The 22,321-nt window shown below is 30.7% G+C and overlaps 1 protein-coding gene across 1 annotated transcript; it reads right to left on the reverse strand.

The window, feature by feature from the left end:
• Nucleotides 1–4,107: 4,107 nt before the first annotated feature.
• On the reverse strand, nt 4,108–10,448 carry LOC111006245 (ABC transporter B family member 15). Its single transcript, XM_022278037.2, has 7 exons — nt 10,053–10,448; nt 9,882–9,936; nt 9,613–9,791; nt 9,059–9,516; nt 7,506–8,046; nt 5,828–6,727; nt 4,108–5,700 (listed from the first exon to the last, which is right to left on the reverse strand). Exons 1-7 carry the CDS (start codon nt 10,317–10,319, stop codon nt 4,333–4,335), a joined length of 3,768 nt encoding a protein of 1,255 aa, XP_022133729.2. The 5' UTR covers nt 10,320–10,448; the 3' UTR covers nt 4,108–4,332.
• Between the last annotated feature and the right edge of the window lie 11,873 nt (nt 10,449–22,321).

Below are 22,321 nucleotides of genomic sequence, written 5' to 3' on the forward strand. Positions count from 1 at the left end.
ATGAAAGTATTATTTATAGGAAGAATTGTAGAATTTCTCTTTTGATAAAAACAAGTCTTTTGGAAGAAAAATGGCAGACTGAGTAGAAGTCAAAATTAGAAGGGGAGAAGGTGGGGATGGAAAATTGGAGAAAATTTGTTATGCGTTGCATAAAAGTATTGGCCGCTTCAAGGGTGGGGAAGGTGTAACACATGACATCAACGTTTAAAATTGAGATTGGAGAAAATAGAATTATATATTATTGGTGTTCGGCAAAGTTGGAATATGGTTCAGATTAATGTGAAACTAATTTAATTTTATTGGTTGTGTTTTTCCTGCTTTGACTCTTTTCTCCATTTAATAATCATCTCGAAAAAAAAGAAAAGAAAAGTAACTATTACTTGGTTGAAAGTTTGGAATTTCAAATCCCATTAACCAAAAAAAAAATCACTAATTTAATAAAGATCAAGGTCATTTTTGCAAATTAAATTTGATTAAACTTGACTATTAAATAAATCCATGAAATCTCACCAATGAAAAAAAAAAAGAGATTTGTCTTAATCCTATTAATTTCCTACCAAATGAAAATCTCTGGAAAGGTAAAAATTGTACCAATAAAGTGTAAAAGATAGAAAATTATTGCAATACTTATCCAAATTTAATATGCAATTTGATGAAAAGTTTATGGTAAAATTGATATATTTTATCAAGTTCAGCGCTACGGTTAATATTTTCTCAAAACGTTTAATTTGTGTCATATTTGAAATAAAAGTCTCGATCGTCCACCATTTTACAAAATAGACACAATAACGGGAAGAAATAATATTTAAAGACTAAATATATAATTTAAATAAGTATCTCATTCGTGAGTCTTATTATTATAATTATTATATACTAGGTACATTAAAAATGTCTCCCAAAGATAGCTTGGATGTAGCTTAGGGCTTCAAGCAATATTCTTAAATTCTTGGATTCAATCCGGAATGCAACTCTATCAAATAATGACTTCTTGTGTATGTACGGGTATGGGAACACTATACATACCTCAGGTATAAGGGCAAAAAATGTCAAAGGGTCGTTGACTCATGGGTAATAAAAAAAGTACATTAAGAATATACATAAAAAATATCCGAGTGTTTCTTTTTTTAGTACAACATATCGAAATTGGAATTCGAACTCACGATCTTTTAGTCGGAGATATGTGCCTAAAATATGGTGTTTAAAAACCAAATTCATTGTATCAATTTCAAACCCATCTTTGTGGAACGTATGATTTTTTTATTTTTTTTTTTCATTTTTGGACTAGTAGACAATAGAAAATATTAGAAAATTATAACGGCAAAAGAAAGGTAAAAGAGTAGGTCGGTTAACATTTAATCAATCGAAAAATCAAATGCTTCCAATTCAGTAGTCTTGCCTCATCAGATTTCAATTTTCTTTGGAAGTTTCTCAGAAGAAAGCTCCGTGTGAGAAAAAGAAAAAAAAAATCAAGTTTTTTGACTCTCTCGATTTAACAAACCTAATGGAGATGAAATGTAATTGAATTTTCATTTTCCAGGGAATTACGTATGTAATTTCTTTTCTTTATAGATTTGTAATCTTTTGAGAGTTGTATCTGATTTTAAACAAGGTTTTCAACGTCGATGTCGATGGAAATATTGAAATGTCAATTTCATTGAAATATCGGTAGAATGGATATTTTTGTAAAAGCTAAAAAAATTAAAAAATGGTAAAAAAATATTTAAATGAACAAATAAACATTTTTCCTATTTTTAAATTAGTTAAAAATAATTAATCTTAATATTATGTATGCGATGAAAATGTCAATGTGTGGACGAATATTTAAAACCATGAATTTAAATGATTTTTATTTTTTAGGATGATAATTTGGTAAAATACACATCAACTCTAACCTCTATATTCCCATTTCAGCAATTGTAGGGTGGGTGACAGATCCAACCTTTATTCTCAAATAGAGTAAATTGATGCATATCCATCAAATTATAGGCCTTAGATTTACTTAAGTATAGGCTTAATATTTAAGATTTCTTTAGCTCTCTTCTAAAGGATCTTGAATCTTGACCCGATATAATATTCTTAAAATGCTTTAAAAATATTACTCTTAGTTCATTTTTTATGAATTATCTATTTTAATTAAACACAGCCAAAATTATTACTAAACCTATCAAGGAAAAACTAATTTACGATATAACTCATTTTTCTAGCTTCCCTGAAAACCTATGTTTTTTTAGTAATTTTATTTTATAAAAATTTGTCAAACTTAAAGTATGATTTTAACAAGTTGCGATATTAGTACTAAAAAAGATGGTAGGATATTAGTAATTTTGAATAAGTTGAAGATTTGAATATCCACTCATATCTGTAATAGTTATATTCTTAAAAAGAAATAGTAAAAATGTGGTCAATGAATTGTATATATTAAGAATAAATAAACCAAATATCTCAACAGTATTCTCTTTCATTTGTGGGTCCACGTGATAATACTATGTGAAAGATGAACAAACCACCACTCTAGATAAATTTAATTCATATAGATATCTCAACATTATTTTAATGACTTAGAAAAGTAGAATACTTACCAAATAAAATAAAAAATATTAGACCCAAAAGTGGGTGTAATAAGACTATTAATGATTTTCTAATGAATTTTAAGTATAGATTAATATATATATATACACACATAGACCAGACCTTCAATGTGATAGAATAACCAACTACAATACAATACCTTTATAGTTTATTTACTAATTTTCATATTGTAAAAAAAATGTGCAAAATGTGGGTAATTTCCAGTGTCAGCAAATGTGTAAAAAGTCCATAGTGATTTTCTAACGCATTGGAAAAGAAGAATTGCACCAATATTTTAGAGCCTAAAAATCAAACTTGTTTGAACCGTTAAGAAACTGTATAAACTGAATGGATACAATATGATATGATCTTAGGCTTTTCTGAGAATGGTGATAAGAAATCATATAATTTTGAATAAAATTTCAAAGCAGTCACCGTTGACTTGGTCCATAACCCAACAGTTCTAAACCTAACCATTAAAACATTAAACATAATAATCATTCCTTTTTTGACCCAACTGTCTAATCACTTGCCTAATTAGTCCAATTCCAAATTCTTGTTCCAATTTGTGCTAATTAATTAGGATTATCATTTTCCTTAATTTTTAGCTGAAAAGCCGCCCAATAATTTTGAATAGCTAAGTGGATTCATGTATCTTAACGGTGATTCCAAACTTCTTATTTATAGAAAAAGAATCATACTCTATCATCGATTTCATGTCTAATCTAAATGACTTGATGTTTAATATGACTCGTGTTATTTTCATTAATTTAGCGTAAGGTGAATAATCTAAACTAGTACTGATCCGAGCAACCATTCTTTAAAAAAAAGAAAAGGGATTTCATATATATATAGAAAAAGCTCAACTCAAACTAAAAACAAAGAAGCCCAAAAAAAAATCCCAGAGGTAAATAAACGACGCGCAACAATATATTCACAACCATCCCCAAGAAGCGAGAAGAAGAAAGTGCAAGTAGAGAGTCACTAAGGAAGGTGTAAAAGATGAATTGTTTAAACCAAAAGTGTTTAATAATTAAGAAAAACAATTGTGAATAATAATCTTTGAGAGAGAGAAAAGCATAAGCCAAAAAATATTTACTCTACATAATTAAGAAATTAAAATAGATATACATCTGGAGCTTATAAAATTTTAGGAAAAGTTGCAAAAACCACCCTTAAATTACTAAAGTTTCCAAACACACTTTCACCAATTTGATCAATCACATCCTAAACTTCCAAAGCGTTGCAATTAAATCCTTTAAATGTTGAAAAATGTGTACATGCTACTCTTGAATTATAAGTACTATTACAAACATAGGATCAAACTTTTGAACAGTAGAATTATTATAATCAAACCAAAGCTAAAACCAACATTTTTATGATTAACATGTACTAATTTTGAAACTATATTGTTGGGTTAACTAGTAACAATATAACATATGGGAGTTTAATTATAACAATCTTCGTAATTAATTGGTGCGTGAATTTTATAATATTTAAAAGTTTAATGCTAATAATTTTTCTAATTTAGATGAGTGATTAATTAAATTAAAAGCTTTATAATGCGATGGTAACCACCCTAGAATTTAAGGGTGATTTTTGCAATTTTTACTAAATTTTAAAATGGAAAGAAGGAAAAAAAATAAAACTTCACATTTACGTATGGAAGGCCCCTCTACCTCCATTATCGGAAACTCCCAATAAAAAAAAAAAAATTTAAAAAGCAGAAATTATAACAATGTGACTAACAAAGTAACGATCACCTTAGTGGGCCCCACTCTGTAGGCTAACCAACGCGTAGTAGGCCCCACTGTGCCCTTTGCCTAATAACGCAGAGTGAGTTCCGGTCTCCACCACCGTCCCTTTGTCCAACACTGCAATCATATCGCAATTCTGGATGGTGCTCAGCCTGTGGGCCACCACCACACTCGTCCTCCCCACCATCACCCGCTCCAACGCCTCCTGAACCACCTTCTCCGACTGGCTATCCAGCGCGCTCGTCGCTTCGTCCAGCAACAGCACCGCCGGATTCTTCAGTATTGCCCTCGCGATCGCGATCCTCTGCTTCTGCCCCCCCGACAGCTGCAATCCCCTGTCCCCGCACCACGTCTCGTACCCGTCCTTCAGCCCCGCGATGAAATCGTGCGCGTTCGCCGCCCTCGCCGCCTCGATTATCTCCGATTCGTCGATTCCCTCAGAATTTCCGTACACGATGTTCTCCCTGATCGTCCCTGCGAATAATGTTGGCTCCTGGCTGACCAGTGCGATGTGTTTTCTCAATGTTCGGAGGCGGTACGATCGTATATCCCGACCGTCGATGCTGACCGTTCCTTTGATTGGATCGTAGAATCTCTCGATCAGGCCGATTATGGTGGATTTCCCCGACCCGCTCTGCCCTACCAACGCCGTTGATTTCCCGGCTTCGATGTTGATCGAAAACCCACGGAAGATCATTGCTTCGGGTCGTGACGGGTAGGCGAAATCGATGGAGTGGATATCTATCCGACCGGTTAGCTTGTCGGGTTTGTAACCTTCGGGGTCGTCCGGTTCGATTTTGGTGAATCGGTCCAAGACGTCGAAAACCGACCCGACCGCCTCGGACCCTTTGGCGAGATCTGACGTCATACTGCCGGCATCGGCGATGACTCGACCGGTGCTAATCAGGACCATGAAGGTTTCAAAGAGAGCCTTGGCGGTGGTTTGGCCATGGGCAACGAGCTTGCCGCCATACCAAAAGTCGAGAGCCCATGAGCAGGTGGTGAGACTCTGGGAGCAGCCCAACCCAATTCCAGCATACCATGACTGCTTAATGCTCTCTCTTCGTGGGCCTTCTTGGGCCTGCTCCAGCATCTTCATGATCCGTTCTTGGGAAGAGAAGGCGGTGATGGTGCGGACGTTGGAGACTGCCTCGGCCGCAAGTTTGCCGCTCTGTTCTTGGGCTTTAATGGCCTTGTTAGACATGTTCTTCAGAAGGACTCGCCTAGTGTAGAAGCAGATGATGACGAGCGGTTGGACTGCAATCATGACGAGGGCTAGCCTCCATGCGATCACCAGTCCCATTGTGAAAGCTATGATTACTGCTGAAATCGTTTGCACAACAAGTGCCATTCTATCACCCACCAAGGATCGCACCTACCCAAAAAAAGTTATGATGTTTAATGGAGCTACAAATTTTTTATTATAGAATAAAATAGACATTTTAAAATTTATAAATCTAAATAGGACTAAAAGATAGAGCCAATTGTATTGAAATGCTTACCACATTGGCATCTTTGGATAATCTGGAGCAAATCGCACCACTGGAGTGCTCATCTTGATCAAACCACCCAATTTCAAAAGTAAGGATCTTGGACAACATCATCTCCCTAACCCTTTTGGTCAGATACTCTCCCATGTACGCAAAGTTATAATGTTGGACAATGTTTATGACCAAAGAAAATACTGCAAGTCCAACGAAACACAGAGCATAGTTCCTCGTCTTCTCCTTAATCTCATCGTGACTTGTCAAAAAGTAAACCGACACCATGGACCCTAGCGAAAATGCATACAATGGTTGGATCGCCCCAAACAGAACTGCCCCAATGCACCCCATGCTCGCCTGCTTCCACTCAGGGAGATTCAAGGCCAGCAACCTCCGAAACGAAGGCACTGGGAGGTCTTCCTCGTCTGCACCCGGAACTGGTGAGAACCGATCTGAAGCGGCAGAGTTGGCGGAGCTGGACCGGCTGACGAGCGAAAGGCGACGGCTGCTAGTGTTGTTCTTGTCGATGTTGGAGATGGAGGAGGAAGCGGAGTGGTGGGTGGGTGGGTCCGGTAGGGATTTGTGTTTCTCCATTTGTTGGAGGCGGACAAGGGAGGTGTAGAGGCCGTTTTCGTGCTGGATGAGCTTGTCGTGTGGGCCCATTTCCATGACGTGGCCGTTTTGAAGCACAGCGATGATGTCAGCGTTGCGAACCGTGGAGAGGCGGTGGGCTATGATGATGGTGGTTCGACCGACAGCGGCTTTATCAAGGGCTTCTTGGACGATCCGTTCCGATTCTGAGTCCAACGCACTGGTAGCCTCGTCTAAGAGAAGGATTCGAGGTCTCTTGATGATGGCTCGCGCAATTGCAATTCTTTGTTTTTGTCCTCCTGACATTTGAACTCCTCTTTCTCCCACCTATTTCAAATTTAAGAATTTTTTTTTATTAATGTGGTGGAATTAAAACTTTGAAGTACTTAAAATAAATAATCAAAATTGTTTGATTAGAAAAATTTTTTAAACAAAACCTAAATAAGAAGGGTTTTGAATTCGTGATTTGTATCCTTTGCTAATATGGATGATAATGGTACACTTAAATTGGAATAGAATACATGAAAAGAATAATGAGAAAAGTGGAAGGTAAAGAAAAAGATGGTGGGTTGAAATTGACATTTTCTTATCTTTACAAAAAAAAAAAAAAATTATAGATTAGGAACTATGATTAGTTTTTGTTTTTCTTTTTCTTTTTCATTAGCTTTGTCAATTGGAGGAAATAAAGGAACAAAAAAAAAAAAGATGTTTAATATAGGACTCGAGTCGAATCACCTCTCCTTTTAGAAAAGAATCATTGTCATTATTTCATGAGTGAATAATTTTTCTAAAAACATAATTCATTCAAAAACTACCTTTTTTTTTTCTAAAGACAATTCATTCAAAATCTACTTTCTAAAACCAATTAAATATCTTACTGAGTAAAAAAATAATTCATGCGTCAGGTTTTGAAAAAAATTTAATTCAGAGTTCTTATTCTATAACTCTTTAAAATCGAATAGAAAATGTATGACTCTCGAGTTAAAAATCTAACTGGACCCACTAATTTAGAGTGAAATAAAGTAAATCATATTTCCAACATCAGAGTTGATTCCAATAATTCTAAATGTAGTTTGATAAAGGGATTGAAATTATTATTAATTACCTGGGTTTCGTATCCTTTTGGAAATTGAGAAATAAAATTATGAGCATTGGAAGCTTTAGCGACATCCACCACTTCGTCCATGGTGGCATCCTCCTTCCCAAAAAGAATATTCTCTTTAATGGAGGTCGCGAAAAGCGCCGGCTCTTGACTCACCAGACCCATCTGCGACCTTAGCCATTTCAGTTGCAGCTTCTCAACGCCCACGCCGTCCACTAGGATGGTCCCTCCAATTGGGTCGTAAAATCTCTGTAGCAGAGAAACCACCGTCGACTTTCCAGACCCGCTCCCGCCGACAAGCGCCACAGTCCGCCCCGCCGGGATTCTCAGGGTCAGATCCTTCAACACCATGGTTTCCGGCCGCGATGGGTACGCGAACTGCACGTTCTGGAATTCAACCTCGCCGGAGACGTTGTCCAGAACCTGGCCTTCCATGTCCGCCGAGTCGATCACCGGTACCCGATTTATGACCTCCATGATTCGCTCCCCAGCAGCACATGCCTCCGAAAAGTACTTTAGGTTGGATAAACCCGAGCCAATAGATCTGTCAATTTCAACAAATATTAAAAGCCAAAACCCTATCTTCCATTAGTGGGCGGTTTGGTTGCTTTTTTCAATTCGAAAGGCTGTTCATGTCCTATTTGACCCCAATTATTATAAATTTATTAAGATTAGTTTTTCAGAATTGGTTAATAAAAAATAATTGAATCAACATCTTAATATTTGACCCACCCTTTGTTTGAACTATAATAAAAATAATGGGGGTCACCAGCTTTAAATAAATTATTTATTAAAAGATATTGGGTATATACTTTTCTATAGCAATAGAAATATTCTCCATGTATTAAGAAGAAAAATAAGTAGGAACTTAGGGAGAAAAACAAACCTAGAAACACCATGTCATACTCCCTTGAGTTCTCACTACAATTTTACAAATATTACTCAACCTCACATATTAAAATCGTTTTTAATATCAAGTAATGAATAAAAAATATATATATATACTCTAAAGTACCAGAAATTTTCCTTTAGTTTTCATGTTTAACTGACCATCATTAAAATTTTAACAATTAATTATTTTAAACTGCAAATAGTCTATCATTATGTTTTTGATAAGTATAAAATAACGTAGAAAAAGATGGCGAAGAAATCTCGTCTCTCTTCTTGAAGAAAAAAATAACTATCAAATCTTTAATAGTGGGAAGGAATAGGCTAATAGATAAATATTATTAATATATTCAATATTATTAGAGGGAGGAGAATCTATGTGGTCCGCCATTGCTTATATATAAAATTATTAGTTTTTAGATTAATCATTTTATTTTGACTTTGAAGCAGTATTTTTTTAATCCTAAATATAGCCTGATATGGTAAGGTATGCTAATGTTCTTGTTATCCTCAGATCATATCTGTGTGAAAACTTAATCAATAGATTGATAATTATTACATTAATTAAACATTACTTCTCTGTTAGAAATGAATATTTAAAATGAAACCATTTTCATACTAAACAGTAATGGAGATGTAATCCTTCGTTTAAGGAGGAAGAAACTTACAATCCACCGACGGTAATGGAAGCTCCGACGCCGAAGACGGTCCCACCTTGGGCACCTTGGTACATGACCATTCTACTTCCGTACCACGACATGAACGACCAAATCACGAACGAAACTCCGCTGCTTCCGATGGCCAAGCCTTTGGAGAATCCCTGCTTCAGCCCCAGCTTCACCGACCGTTCCAACGCCGACGAATATTCCGTCACCGTCTTGTCCTCTCCGGCGAAGGCGTACACGGTTCTGATCGACGATATCGCCTGCTCCGCCACTGTTCCAGCCTTCTTGTAACCTTCCATGCTCTCTCTCGATAACCCCATCAAGGTTTTGCCGTAGAGGAGGCCGGGGATCACCAAAATCACCACGAACGGGAATCCCACCAACGCTAGTCTCCAGAATAGCACCACCGCCGCGATGTAGCTCCCCACGAACATTGCCGCATTCATAAGGAAGTTCGGGATCTATATTAATTTTCAATTTTCGAGACAAGAAATAAAAATTAATGCGAAATTGGCTATTATGGTTTGTGACAAAAAAAAAAGAGGAAAAAACTTTACCTTTTCGCTAAAAACGTCTTGAATGACCAAACTGTCATTGGAGACAGAAGTAATGACCTCAGACGTGCTTGTCACGTGGAGATCGAAATAACCGACTTCTTGTCGGAGAACCGCCCGGAGATATCGAGCTCTCATCCTCGCCGACTGCCTCTCGCCAGTCCTGGTCCAGCAGTATCCTTCTGTAAAATATCCCAACAAGAGATCAGATCAATTCAACCACCTTTAATCCAGAAAAAGAAAAACAAAACAAAAGTTTTTTCCAAACCCACCGAGAAAACAGGCAAGAAAGCCCCCACAAGCTACATACAAGAGAGCCACTGCATTCTGTCGCCCACAAAAATCAAATCCAAAATTGTGTTAATAAAATAACCGCCCTGTGGGCCTGACCCAATAAAATAAAATGGATTTTCTTTTCCTTTCAACAGTTAAAAGTTAATTACCTTATCGATGTTGGTTTGGAAAGAGTGGCTAATATCGGAAGGATCTGAAGAAGAGGCGAAGCCGATGTTGTTCATCAAACGGCTGGAGACGACTAAAACCAAGGGGGTGGTGAGGCCGTCGCCCATGGCTCCGATGAACCCCAACGCCATCAGAAACTTGTCCACGGCGTCGGCGTGCATGAAAATCGACGTTATCGACCACCCGCTCCTCTTCATCTTCTTCTTTCCTGATCCTCGGGGCATCTGATCTCCATTTTCTTTCCCCATCGTCGTTGTTCCCTTTTGTTTTCTTTCTCACTTTCCCACTCTTTCTCGGAATCCAAACAGAAACACGGCCAGGGGAACTGAAGCGGTGGCCTTGGAATTAATTACTTGTTGCAAGGAACAAATGGGGAACACCAGGGAGCTCCTGTATATATAGGTCACTACCAGCTTTGTTTGTCACTGTCACTTTCTCAATCTCTTTTTTTTTCTTTCTTTTAAATTACTTTGTGAAAGTTTCTTTTTTTTTATTTCCTTTTTTTTTAATGCTTTAATTAACTTTTTGGATTTCCTTTTAAATGTAATTTTAATTTGTAAATATTCTTTTTTTTGGTTCACTTGACGATTGGGTGGACTGTGGAGTGTACCTAAAAAAGTTACTTATCCTCGAATTGAAGTGTGGTTAATTAAGTTGGCTGTAAATGTATAGATTATTTATTTATATTCCATGTCTCTGTTTAAATTAATTTTAAGATAAAATATGGTCTGGTTCCACGGTGTCGTTATTTAATTGTAGCGAATTACTAATCAATTTAGTTTAATTAAATATACTATAAAAAAATTAAATTAGAATATATATCCTTGAATGTTCTAATTCTCACGCCAACTTGAACTATTTAAGATAAATAAGCAATTTTTTTCGGAGTGCAGTGGAGGAATTAGTAAAATATGTTAAAACGTTAAAGACAACCAAAAATTTAGCTTTTAAATCTTTCAAAAAAGATGTTCTGGAGTGGGTTAGAAAAAGTTTTTTTTTTTTAATGAAAAAACATGAATAGTTGTTTTTTAAGGTATTTTTCTTTTAATTTCTTGGCAGAGATGTCTTAATTTTCAGCCTAACATTGAAATTTTTAATATAGTCCCATTTCACTTGTGTTATTCCAATTATGACTTCTTAATTCGAGACAAATATTAATTACCGTTGAGCTAAATAAATATTAGTAATAATATTGGAGTTGTTCTCTCTATAAAAGCATAGATTTGTGAATCCATTTTTAGTATAATAATAATATTAACCTTTATATGCTATTTTCGATAATTGTTTTTCAAAATAATAGCACAAAATTGGCTCCGGGAACAATTTTTTTTTTCTTTTTAAGATTGGTTTCGTGAACATTATCACAACTAAACCTGTTTTGTTTATATTCTTTTAATTGTTTTTTTTAGTATATATTCTTTTAATTGTTTAAACTTTTAACTTCACAAAAAGTTTTAACAGCTCTGCAATAATAGTTACAACTATGATGACTATCTATCAGAAGTTTTTTTCTTTTTAAAAATATTTCCAAAATACATGCTCAATTTCATAAATAAAATAAAGCAAAACATCGAGTTCGAACTTCTAACATGTAATTCTTCTATGTTACTAGAAAAAAAAAACAAAATTTATTCTTATTTTATAATAAAAAAAACAAAAAAAAATTAAAATATCGTTTAAATAGAAAGTTTCAATTCTTTTTTATCATTATATTTGAATTTGACAATATTAGTCAACTTTTATCTATGAACTTTTCATTTCATCATTGATTTTTTTTTTCCAATGAAAATTGATTAACCTTCCAAATTGAAGAATATGGTTTTTTTTTTTTTTACAAACGGTATCTCTCTTTTTTCCGCATTTTCCATAAAAAAAATGTGGGAATTTTTATTTCTTTAACTAGTACTAATTGATGAGAGAAAGACAACAACAATCTTGAAAAGTAAATAGCCAAACCAAAAAAATTAGTAAAAAGAGTATACATTTTAAAAAGTTAAAAATTTTCAAAAATGAAGAATGTTATCAAAACCCACTTTAATTTAGTACTCTATAGCCCAATAAATCAAGTTATTGCTAATTAAGTTTAAATATATTGAATCTCTTTATTATTTATTTTTCTGAGTTCTTGGATTTTTTTTATTTGAACCATCACTGACAAGTTTTTTTCATTAATATTTAGCTTGAAAAAAAAAACCTTGAACTTATATTATGATTCAAATCTCATTTATGTTGTATTATGTTCCCAATCTCATATGTCATTCAAAGATCATTGAGGCAAATTGAGACAGAAGAGGCAATTGATGGGAAAGAATTTTCACTTTTTTTGAAAGTTTTATATGAGAGAGGGCCACAGAAAAACAGTGGTTGGTGGCCAAACTTTTGGTTCATCTCGGTGGTACAAAAGTAACCAACATTAAAAAAAGAAAAAAAACAATATAATCCTCAAATTCAACGGGTTAAATTTTATCAATATTTTCAACGTGTTAAAAAATCACAAATAAAAATGATTTTACTTTCCATATCACTGTTAGTATTTATCTGTGTCCATGATGTTAACCACTTCTCACGCATGATTTAAGTTGCGTATATTTCTTTTCTTCTTTTTATTTTTTCAATTGTTATTAAGATGTCTCTAGCTTAGTCTCTTGATTTTATTTTTATTTTAAAGCTACATATAATTTTGACTTTGATCATTAAATCTCTATATAGTTGATGTTACATATATAACAATGTGCATGCAATTAACTAGTTTGAAAAATATTGGATATCAAAAGCAAAATAATATATAAATTATAAACACTTCTTTTATAATTAAAGTGAAGGCGATTGTTAATTTGTTATTAGCTAGAAATGGAAAGGAATTAGGGGGGAGGAGTGGGAATCGAGTGCGAACAAGCCTGCGATAATAAAAAAAATAGAAGTAGACTTGTGAGGTTGACTCTTCATCATCTTTATCTTAATGCTTAAAGCGTCAGTAATGACGACCATGACTACATGATCTGTCTTTTTTTGAAAAAAAAAAACCTACATAATTTTATTCTTTGAAAAACAAAACAAAACTACACAATTACACGTATTTGTCAAAACAAACGTAAGCAGTAATTGACATATATTTTTAACTAAAAAATTGTGAGTTCAATCCTCTCCATACGTGATGTATTAAAAAAAATATATACATATTTATTTTTTAACTAAATATTGTTGGGAATGATTAAGGAAAAATATGCAAATTGGTTTTTTGAAAACTATGTTTATTGTGTTTTAGTAACCATTATTTTATACTTAAACATTTGATTTTCATGGGTTATAAACTAATTTAGTCTACTAATTACATTTAATACTTCTCACCCATATATGGATTTTCTGGTTTCGAAGGTGATAGAAGAATTGCAAAAGGATTTCCACATGTCTTCTAAAATATTAAAAATGAAATTGAAAATTTTAAAATCGTATTGAGATTAATCTAAAAAATTACCAAATATTAAGAGAGAAAATATGTATCTGGACTTATTTTGGGCGAGGTGTCTGTATCATGGCAGATGAATAAATGTCATTTTAATTAGGACATCGAAATGACTGTGTGAAGTCAAATGGTAAATGATAACGGAAATCGATGGTCAAATTAATTGGTTCGCATGAACCCAAGACGTTAGTCATTTTTTATCTGTAACGGCCGCATGCATGAGAGAGTTTTTGTTTGCTTTATTATGTAACTAATTCCAAGAAACTTGTCATATAATATAATAAAACACTCCAAATTTCATAATCTTCCAATTTTTGGGCTCATCCTAAATTTTGAATTTTTGTTTCAGTTACCTGAATGAGGAGAAGAAGCATTCAAAATGTAATTAATGTGGGACCCACCCATATTTATTAGACCAAACAAGCAAAAAGAAGCTTTTTTTTTTCCACTTTTACAAAATAAGAAAAGAAAAAAGAAAACAAGGCAAAATAACTATAAAAATAATTTTTCCAAAATAAGATATAGTTTAGCCGATAAGATATTTATTACTGTCTTTGTAATTATACAATTAAAAAAAATTCTAAAAAATCAAACCGAACGTAGCTCAAGTGGTTAAGACACCTATCTTTGACCGAAAGGTCATGAGCTCGAATGATCTCATAAAAAAATTCAAAAAAATCTATTAAAAAAATTTGAGAATACCAACTTTATTCCATATTCTAATGTGTACATAATATAATTAATGCTTTAAACTTTCACTTAATTAAAATGTGTCATATATTTTCAAAACTATATAGACCCGTTATTGTCTCAATCACACTCAAAGAGTACAAATTCATCATTTTAAATTATTCTTAATTTTAGTTAAGTAGATTATATTCCCTTCCTATTGTCACTATCAAGGATGCCAAAGTTTCATTTTAGGCCTCATCATCTATCAATTATTAACATGACTTTTTAGGGCATCATAATATGGAATAAATTATTAATAATTAAAAAGAGTATTTTTTTAATATAATTAAAGAAGTCAAATAAAATTGAGTATATGAATATGCTTCAATAAAGAATTGAAATATATATATAAATAAAATATATTCTTCATTTATGCTTGGCTTCTTGTCGCAATATCAATCTAATTTTGTCATTCATAATTATTTGCAAATTAAATTTTAAATAAAATATTATAAAAACATTTATTAACAAAATAATTATAAATATAACGAAAATAAAAATTAATAATTTAGTTATTACGTTAATATGTTGGTTACTCATCAATTATTAGTACTAAAAAATCATTATTATGATTACAGCTAATATCTTCTAGATAATCATCAATTTAGGTTATATCACATAAAATAAAAATATTATAATAATTATTATTTAAACTAATCGATTATTTACAAGTCTTATATATTTGTATATTACTTTTTAACACTTGCAAATATTCTAAGAAATGAGGCCACCATTTAAATTAAAATAAAAGTAAATTATTAGAAATAGTACTAAAAATTTAGCTTTGACTTATAAAGTTTACCTTCATAGTTATATTTTAGTCTTAAAAAAAAAGAGTTAATCAACAATATAAGAAATCATATCACTATTTTATTAATTTCTCAGTACTAAAAATTTAATAATAAGAATGGAATATAGAACTTATTCCAGAAAAAAAAAACCTTTTGAAATTTGAGAGACTATTATAGAAAGTTATAGAAAGTTTTTAAACTTTAGATTAGACTAAATTAGAAAAAAGGTACCTTTAGGACTAAAATTATATTTTAATATTATTAACATTAATGTATTGTGTTGGATATATATGGTTGAACTAATTTGCGGTCCAAAATAGCACCGTTGCTTGGAAGGCCTTTTTTTTTTTTTTCCATGAAAGTTAGAAGATTTGTTAAAATGGAAAAGGCCAAGAATATAAATATAGTCCAAAATAGTAAAATAAACATTGCTAGATCACCCTTCTTTAATTTTCCACTTTTTTTCTCCTCTTGATTTGATGTCACATATTGATAAATGTTTGATACGCTGCATCTTTTTTTTTTTTCTTTCTATTTGAAGTTTTTATTATTTATTAGTACAAAAGAGTGGCCTAGCATCGAGGAACCATTTATCATCAATGCTCTGCTTTTTCCACTTTTTAATCTCATTTCTGGTTTTAAATACTAAGATGATCTGAATTTCTAAAATATACAAGTTTAATTTTACCGACAATTTAAATATAGTTCAATTAATTTAGGCATCATAAAGTCAAGAATCTCACTAATATATATATATATATATATATATATATATATATATATATATTTTCTCTCTTTTTTCTAGTCTTAATATGTCAAAATTTTCAATCAAGTATATTTCATTAAAAAAATTCCTAAATTAAATATATACACGATAAATAACATAGTTTTTATTTTGAAACAGCTAAATAACATAATTGAAATTGAATAAACATAATGATGGTGTGACAACCCTCTTTTCGTGAGAGTTTTAATATATTTAATTAGTTGAAAAAAGAATAGTCTTGATGTGATTAAAAGATTCCTCTTTATTATTATCTTTTTCTTTCTTTAAACTCCACATATTTTTCATTTAAAAAATAAAAACAATCCGCATATTTAATCTCAACCAATTAGATAAATTGTAAGTAAGATTTTAATAACTTTGATCAAGACTTAAATATAATATTTTCAATTGGAAGATAACTCAACTGGAATTTAACTAAAAAAAATTAATTAATTGTTTTATTAAATAAATTTAATGTACGTTTAGATACTATTATTTGTCTTCAAAATGGTTTAGATTTAAAGATGCTGAGCATATTCCTTCACGTATTTTCATACCCAAAATTAATATCTCATTTTTTTTAAATATAAATAAAATGCATCTTCCTTCTTTAATACATGTTTTCTTTCTTTCTTTCTTTTTTCAGTTTAAACCTTCCCTTCTGCCCTAGATATACCACCACCGCATAGCATTTTTCTAAACTCCAAATGAAAATATATGAGGTTCTTTTATTATTATTATAATTATAATTATTTTTCTTGATGCAATATTATTATTCTTATTATTTAAACATTTATTTCCTCCTCCCTTGAAAGTATGAGAATCAAAAGCAAATCAACAAAAAGATGAGATCATCTATTTGTTTGAATGGAATTTAATGTCAAACAGAGAAAATGAGACCTTGAAAATAGCAGCTAGCAATGGAAATTGTGTAAGTGTGAAAAGACCAATATACCCTTCAATATGAATTTTTATTTCATGAGAGTAAAAAGTAGTGTTTGGGGAGCTTAACTCCAAAGAATATTCTTTAATTTTTGAATAAACAAGTGTTGAAATTGTGACATTTAAGATCAGAAAGGGACAGCAGATAGAGCTCTTTCATTCACTTGCAGACTTGGGAGTAAAAGAAACCATGAGAATCATTTTAAAGTCAATGCACATTTACCAAAAATTTTGCATTTCTTAGGTTAAAAGTTTATATATATACATATATATATATATTAACAAGACTAATTTGAAAACTATTTTTTTTAATTTCAAATTTTCAAAATTTATGTTTATTGTTTTATTCTTTTTAAAAACACTTCTGCATTATTAATCAAATTTCGAGAATAAGTTAAAAAAAAGTATACTTTTTAGTGTTCAAAATAGTTTAGATTTAAAAATGTTGGCAAAAAGTGGGAACTAGCGTTTAGAAGCTCAATTTTTTAAAATATATAATCAAACAAATACGTCATTTGATAACCATTTTATTTTTTACTTTTTGTTTTTTTTTTTAAATTAAGTTTGTAAATACTACCTTCACCTCTGTATTTTTTTTATTTTGTTTTGTTAAGATAAAATTTTGAAAATTTAACAAAAAAAAAGCTTTAATTTCAAAAATTAGTTTTTATTTTTAAAATTTAGCTTAAGAGTTGTAATATGTTTTTAAGAAAGAATAAAACATACCAAAAAATAATTGTGATAATTTTCAAAAATAAAATAATTATTAAAGGGAACAAAATGATTATCAAACCAGGACTTCAATTTCTTAATTTATTGGTTTTAGTAGACACTAACATAATGAAGATATAAATATGTGATAATTTCAAAACCCAACCGAGGACAGTGTGTTTTGATGTGGAATCATCATTTCCGTAATGAATTTTAACAAGAAAAAAAAAATTTACACATAAACAATGAAATTAAAATTGTAAACAAAAATAAACTAAATCTATTTGGTTAAAATACATGTTTCCGACTAAAAGTTCATAAATTTGAATTTCTACCCCTATATATTGTACTAAAAAAACACCAATCTAAGACAAAATAACATATTTAGATTTTTTTTTAATATTGAAATTTTCTTATTTCTCAAATGCACAGACGTATCTTCGTTATATTTAATTTAGGTTTTGTTTTTAAAAATTAAGTTCTTCTATTAAAATTTTATTTATTTTATTGCCTATTTTTAAAATTGTACTAGTAAACAAGACGAAAGTGTAGTAATTATTTTAAACATTGAAATTTTGAAACGAGGCAATAAATTCAACTAAGTAAAACAAAATCAGCGGTTTTTTGTTTTGTTCTGTTTTTTTTTTAGAGTAAAACAAACAAACGGTTGACCTAAAAGATAACGTAATCCAAGGTATTTATTATATTATTATTATTATAATGAAAAAATAATTTTAAAAAACAGAGAGAGGTTTTTTTATATGAATAAAAAGAGCAATGATTTATATGATTTTTCTTTTCGATAAACCATGGGGATTGCGGGCTGTTTTAGATCACATAAATTAAATAATTTACAAATGACATAAGATACACAGTCGACAAGAAAACCACATTTTAAAATTTTAAATAATAACTCAAAGTTAGATAGTTTAATTTTTAAATTTTGTGTACTAATCTTTTCTCGCTACTTGATTTTTCTTAAATACTTTTAAATTTTATTATATAAATCACATTATAATCTGACACCAATCATCACACATACCCACAATTGCTACAATCCACACAATTATATTACCACCAAACCAAGGAAGTTAGAGGTACTCATTTATTTAAAATAAAATTGAAAATTCATTAACATAATTAAAATGGTCTAAAAGTTAATGCAATTATCATGGAGAAATTTTATAGTTTAATGTGAGACATATTACTAAAAATTAGTAATTATTTTATATAAAATAATTCCTTCGGTTTGTGGGTCAGATTGGATATGTGGCTTCAAATGCGTGTGGGCATGTGCCTGTAATAAATATTTATATCAATGAAAATATATAAATATTTATATGAACTAAAATGACGTCGTTGCATACGACGGGACTGCCCATGCATACGAAAGCACTGAATTTTATACCATTTAATGCTTAACCGCTCTCCTTTGCGTACAAAAATTGAACTCATCAAATTTTCTCCATTTTTTTAATCCAAAACTCTCGTATATATTTATTTTACATCTATATTACTTTGTTAATGTGTGTCTGTGTATATATACACCTTCTAGAACCTCCAACTCCTGTCACACTTTACATTGTCTTATCAAAATTATTTTAAATATTCAGCCGATCAGATTCATAAACGATTGTTTTAAATTCACTTAACTAGCTCCATTTTTTTTTTTGCTTCATATTTAAAAATTTAAAAACTAATAAAAAAATCAATTTCAAAGAAAAATAAGATTTTTCGAAGTCGGAGGAGGTGAAAATTATTTTTTATGTTTTATCTTTTAAAGCCATACTTGGTATAGTATTGAGTTGATGCTTTTTCTTTAAAAATAGCTACCACATAGACTATATACCCACTAAAAACTCTTCATATATGATAACTTTCTCGTTACAACTCTTTTAAAAAATAATCTAAGCATATGGTAGATACAAGTGTAGTTGAATTAAGGGCTTCTCAAAAAAGAGAACCTAATTAACTTTGTGTATTAATTGAACATAGTTTAAATGTTCTAGATGCCTAGGTTCTAGTTGAATTGAGTTTACGTATATTCGATACGATATTTCACGGCAAACCATTTGCAAGGTACTAGCTAGAAATTTACTAAACACTATAGCATGTATTTGCAACTCTATTTTAAGACCGTTTAGTCTCGTATAATGCTATTGTTAGATCACCACTAAATCTAAAAGTTGAATAATAGTTTGAGAAGAAATAACATCGTATAAAGATTTTAATCACATACGAGACTAACTCTCTCTATTACTATTTATATTATGATAAATGTTTTAACCGTGATAGATTATGTTAAATATAACGTTTTATACATATTCTTAAACATTTACGACTTATTTAAAAGCATGTAATATTTTTGTTGGTTTCTATGAATTTTTCTTTCTTTCTTTTTTAATTTTAATTTTTATAGATATCCATTCATATTTGATATTTTCGTACACTCTATAATGTCGAGCTAGCCATGCATGGACATTTTTTCCCAAATTCAACATTTCATTCCTTCCTTGTAACTGAATTTGCCCTAAACTAAGATTTAGGTTGTGGCGAGTTAAAAAATATAGATTGATTATGAGTTTTTTTTTTTTTTTTCTATTTTGAAACCTAGCATGATTATGAGTTAACAAGTATTTTATGTAGGAACTCGATTTAAGTTGAAGACTCGATTTATTTTACGTCTATCGTCAATAAAATGTGTCTCTTTCACACTTCACATTTTTATGATAATAAAATCTACGTCTTTCACACTTCACATTTTTATGATAATATGATATTATATACTTTACGTTTCAACCAATGTGATTTTAGTCCAAAAAGGTTTTAAACCAACCGATATTCTATTTAGTATGATATTATACATTTTATGTTTCAACCCACCTGATTTTAGTCCAGAAAAGAAACTCTATCGATAGAGAGATCAAAAGTCGTTTTTTACTTTTTATACTAAAGATTCTTCCTACTCCTAATCGATGATGGGAGACTAAGGTTCACATTATAGCTTAGCTAGGGTGCCCTTTGTTTTTGGGGTACTTTAATTTGGACAATAATTAGAAATAGGGGATGGGAAAGGGGAAAAGGGTAAAGGGAAAAGGGAAGATGGAACAAGGAGAGCACGATTTGTCCTTTGAGGGGGAAATGCAACAGAGCAATGCTATGAATTGTGGTGGATTACTATAGCTCGAAAGGGAAATTAATGTGTCAAAGAAGTGTTTTTATCACCACTTTAATGGGAATCCACACAATCATATCGATTGCACAAAAAGCACTTTAAAAGAAAAATTTGAAAAAGTGCTTTTTGACTTTCCGTCTTTGCCATGATGATACTAAGAACAATCCTAACAAAAATTATTGACGATAAAATGGAATTGCCTTCGATATATGACAGAAAAAATGACACTTGTTTTAATCCCATGCCTATTAAAATTGATGATATTTGGCACATCTGTTAAAGGATCTTATACTGATAAAATAAAAGATCTCATAAGGGTTTATAATATAAGTGGGTTACCCTCTCACTGTCAATTGATTTTGAGATGAACCATGAATATTGATAAGTTAGATATTTTCAATAAACTTTTACCATCATAGTTGTTTAGGTAAGATGTTTAATCTCTTCAAATTTTGTTAAAAAAACACCTCGAAAAATTAAGGTTCGTTAGTTTTCTTCCTCTTGATCAAGTTTTGGTTGGGGTTTGCTTGTTATCATAAAATATCCGAGAACTATAGAGTTGTAACATTATATTATGATAGTCGTTTTCAATAATTTATCTAAAAATAATTATTATGTTTGAGATAGTCGTAGACTAAAAAATTTACTATTGAAATCACTTTCTCGTGAATCAATCATATATTCTCAGTGTAATTCAATTTTTGTCAAAAAATTCTATCATTATGAACAATGGTTTAAAAAGAGATCCCTTCTAGCTTTATATGTAAATTAAATAAGAAAAAGAATCTTCTTTATTAATATTATTATTATTCGTAGAATAAAATATCCTTCTTTAATTGCATGTTTTCAAACTTCATATCACCTTTTTTCCGCTCACAACATTCACAGTCCCTTCTCTTGCACTTAAAAGTTTTTTCTTTTTAAGATGAACAATTTCATTAAAGATATACGAGAAACATAGATAAAAGACGGAGGCTAGATGAAAGCGCTCTAATTTAACGAAATGGTAGATATGTCATAATTACAAAATTGGAAAGATTTTATGGATCAAAAGGAAGCAAGAACTTTAATATAATTGTTAGAGTAGTTTGATAGTTTATTTAGCACAATAACTTCTTAGTAAATATTTTATATAGCTATGATCAAGTTATTTATGGAGTTTGAAATTACTACGTACCAAAAATAATTGTTTACACACATGATTTTTAAAGAAAAAGAAAATTTTAGTTGTACTAATAAATAAGTCACTTTTCATCAAAAACAAAATAATAATAATAAATAAGTCACTTGTGAGAACAAATTTTTTATGTATTAATCGCTTAACAAATTTTGTTTTCCAAAAATAAGATTTTTTACCTTAAAAATACAATTATAGTGTTAGTCAAGTTTTAAATTCAAGAAGAACAATTTTGAAGGCTTCTTTTTTAAAACTTTAATATATAATTATAATTTGAGATAAAATTAATACTAGATTTCAAAGCAAGGAAACATACTCGTGTTTCGAAAATAGTAAATTAAAAATAAGATTATGATCAAATAAGTATTAAAATATTAAAAACAATAATTTTCCTTTTCCTTTTCTTCGAGAATTTGAGGAAAGAGATTTAAAACCCTCGATAGATTCAATTTTAACAAGAAGTCATTATCATCCAACTATCCATGTACCATCA

The sequence above is a fragment of the Momordica charantia genome (genome assembly GCF_013281855.1).
Source record: "Momordica charantia cultivar OHB3-1 chromosome 4 unlocalized genomic scaffold, Mcharantia_2.0 BLBB01000004.1, whole genome shotgun sequence".
NCBI classification, from domain to species: domain Eukaryota; kingdom Viridiplantae; phylum Streptophyta; class Magnoliopsida; order Cucurbitales; family Cucurbitaceae; genus Momordica; species Momordica charantia.

Coding starts and splice junctions, on each gene's coding strand:
- LOC111006245 (XM_022278037.2), bottom strand. CDS start 10,319: ATGGGGAAAGAAAATGGAGATCAGATGCCCCGAGGATCAGGAAAGAAG. Junction 9,937..10,052: donor TCCAAACCAACATCGATAAG/GTAATTAACTTT, acceptor TGTGGGCGACAG/AATGCAGTGGCTCTCTTGTA. Junction 9,517..9,612: donor AAGACGTTTTTAGCGAAAAG/GTAAAGTTTTTT, acceptor AAATTAATATAG/ATCCCGAACTTCCTTATGAA.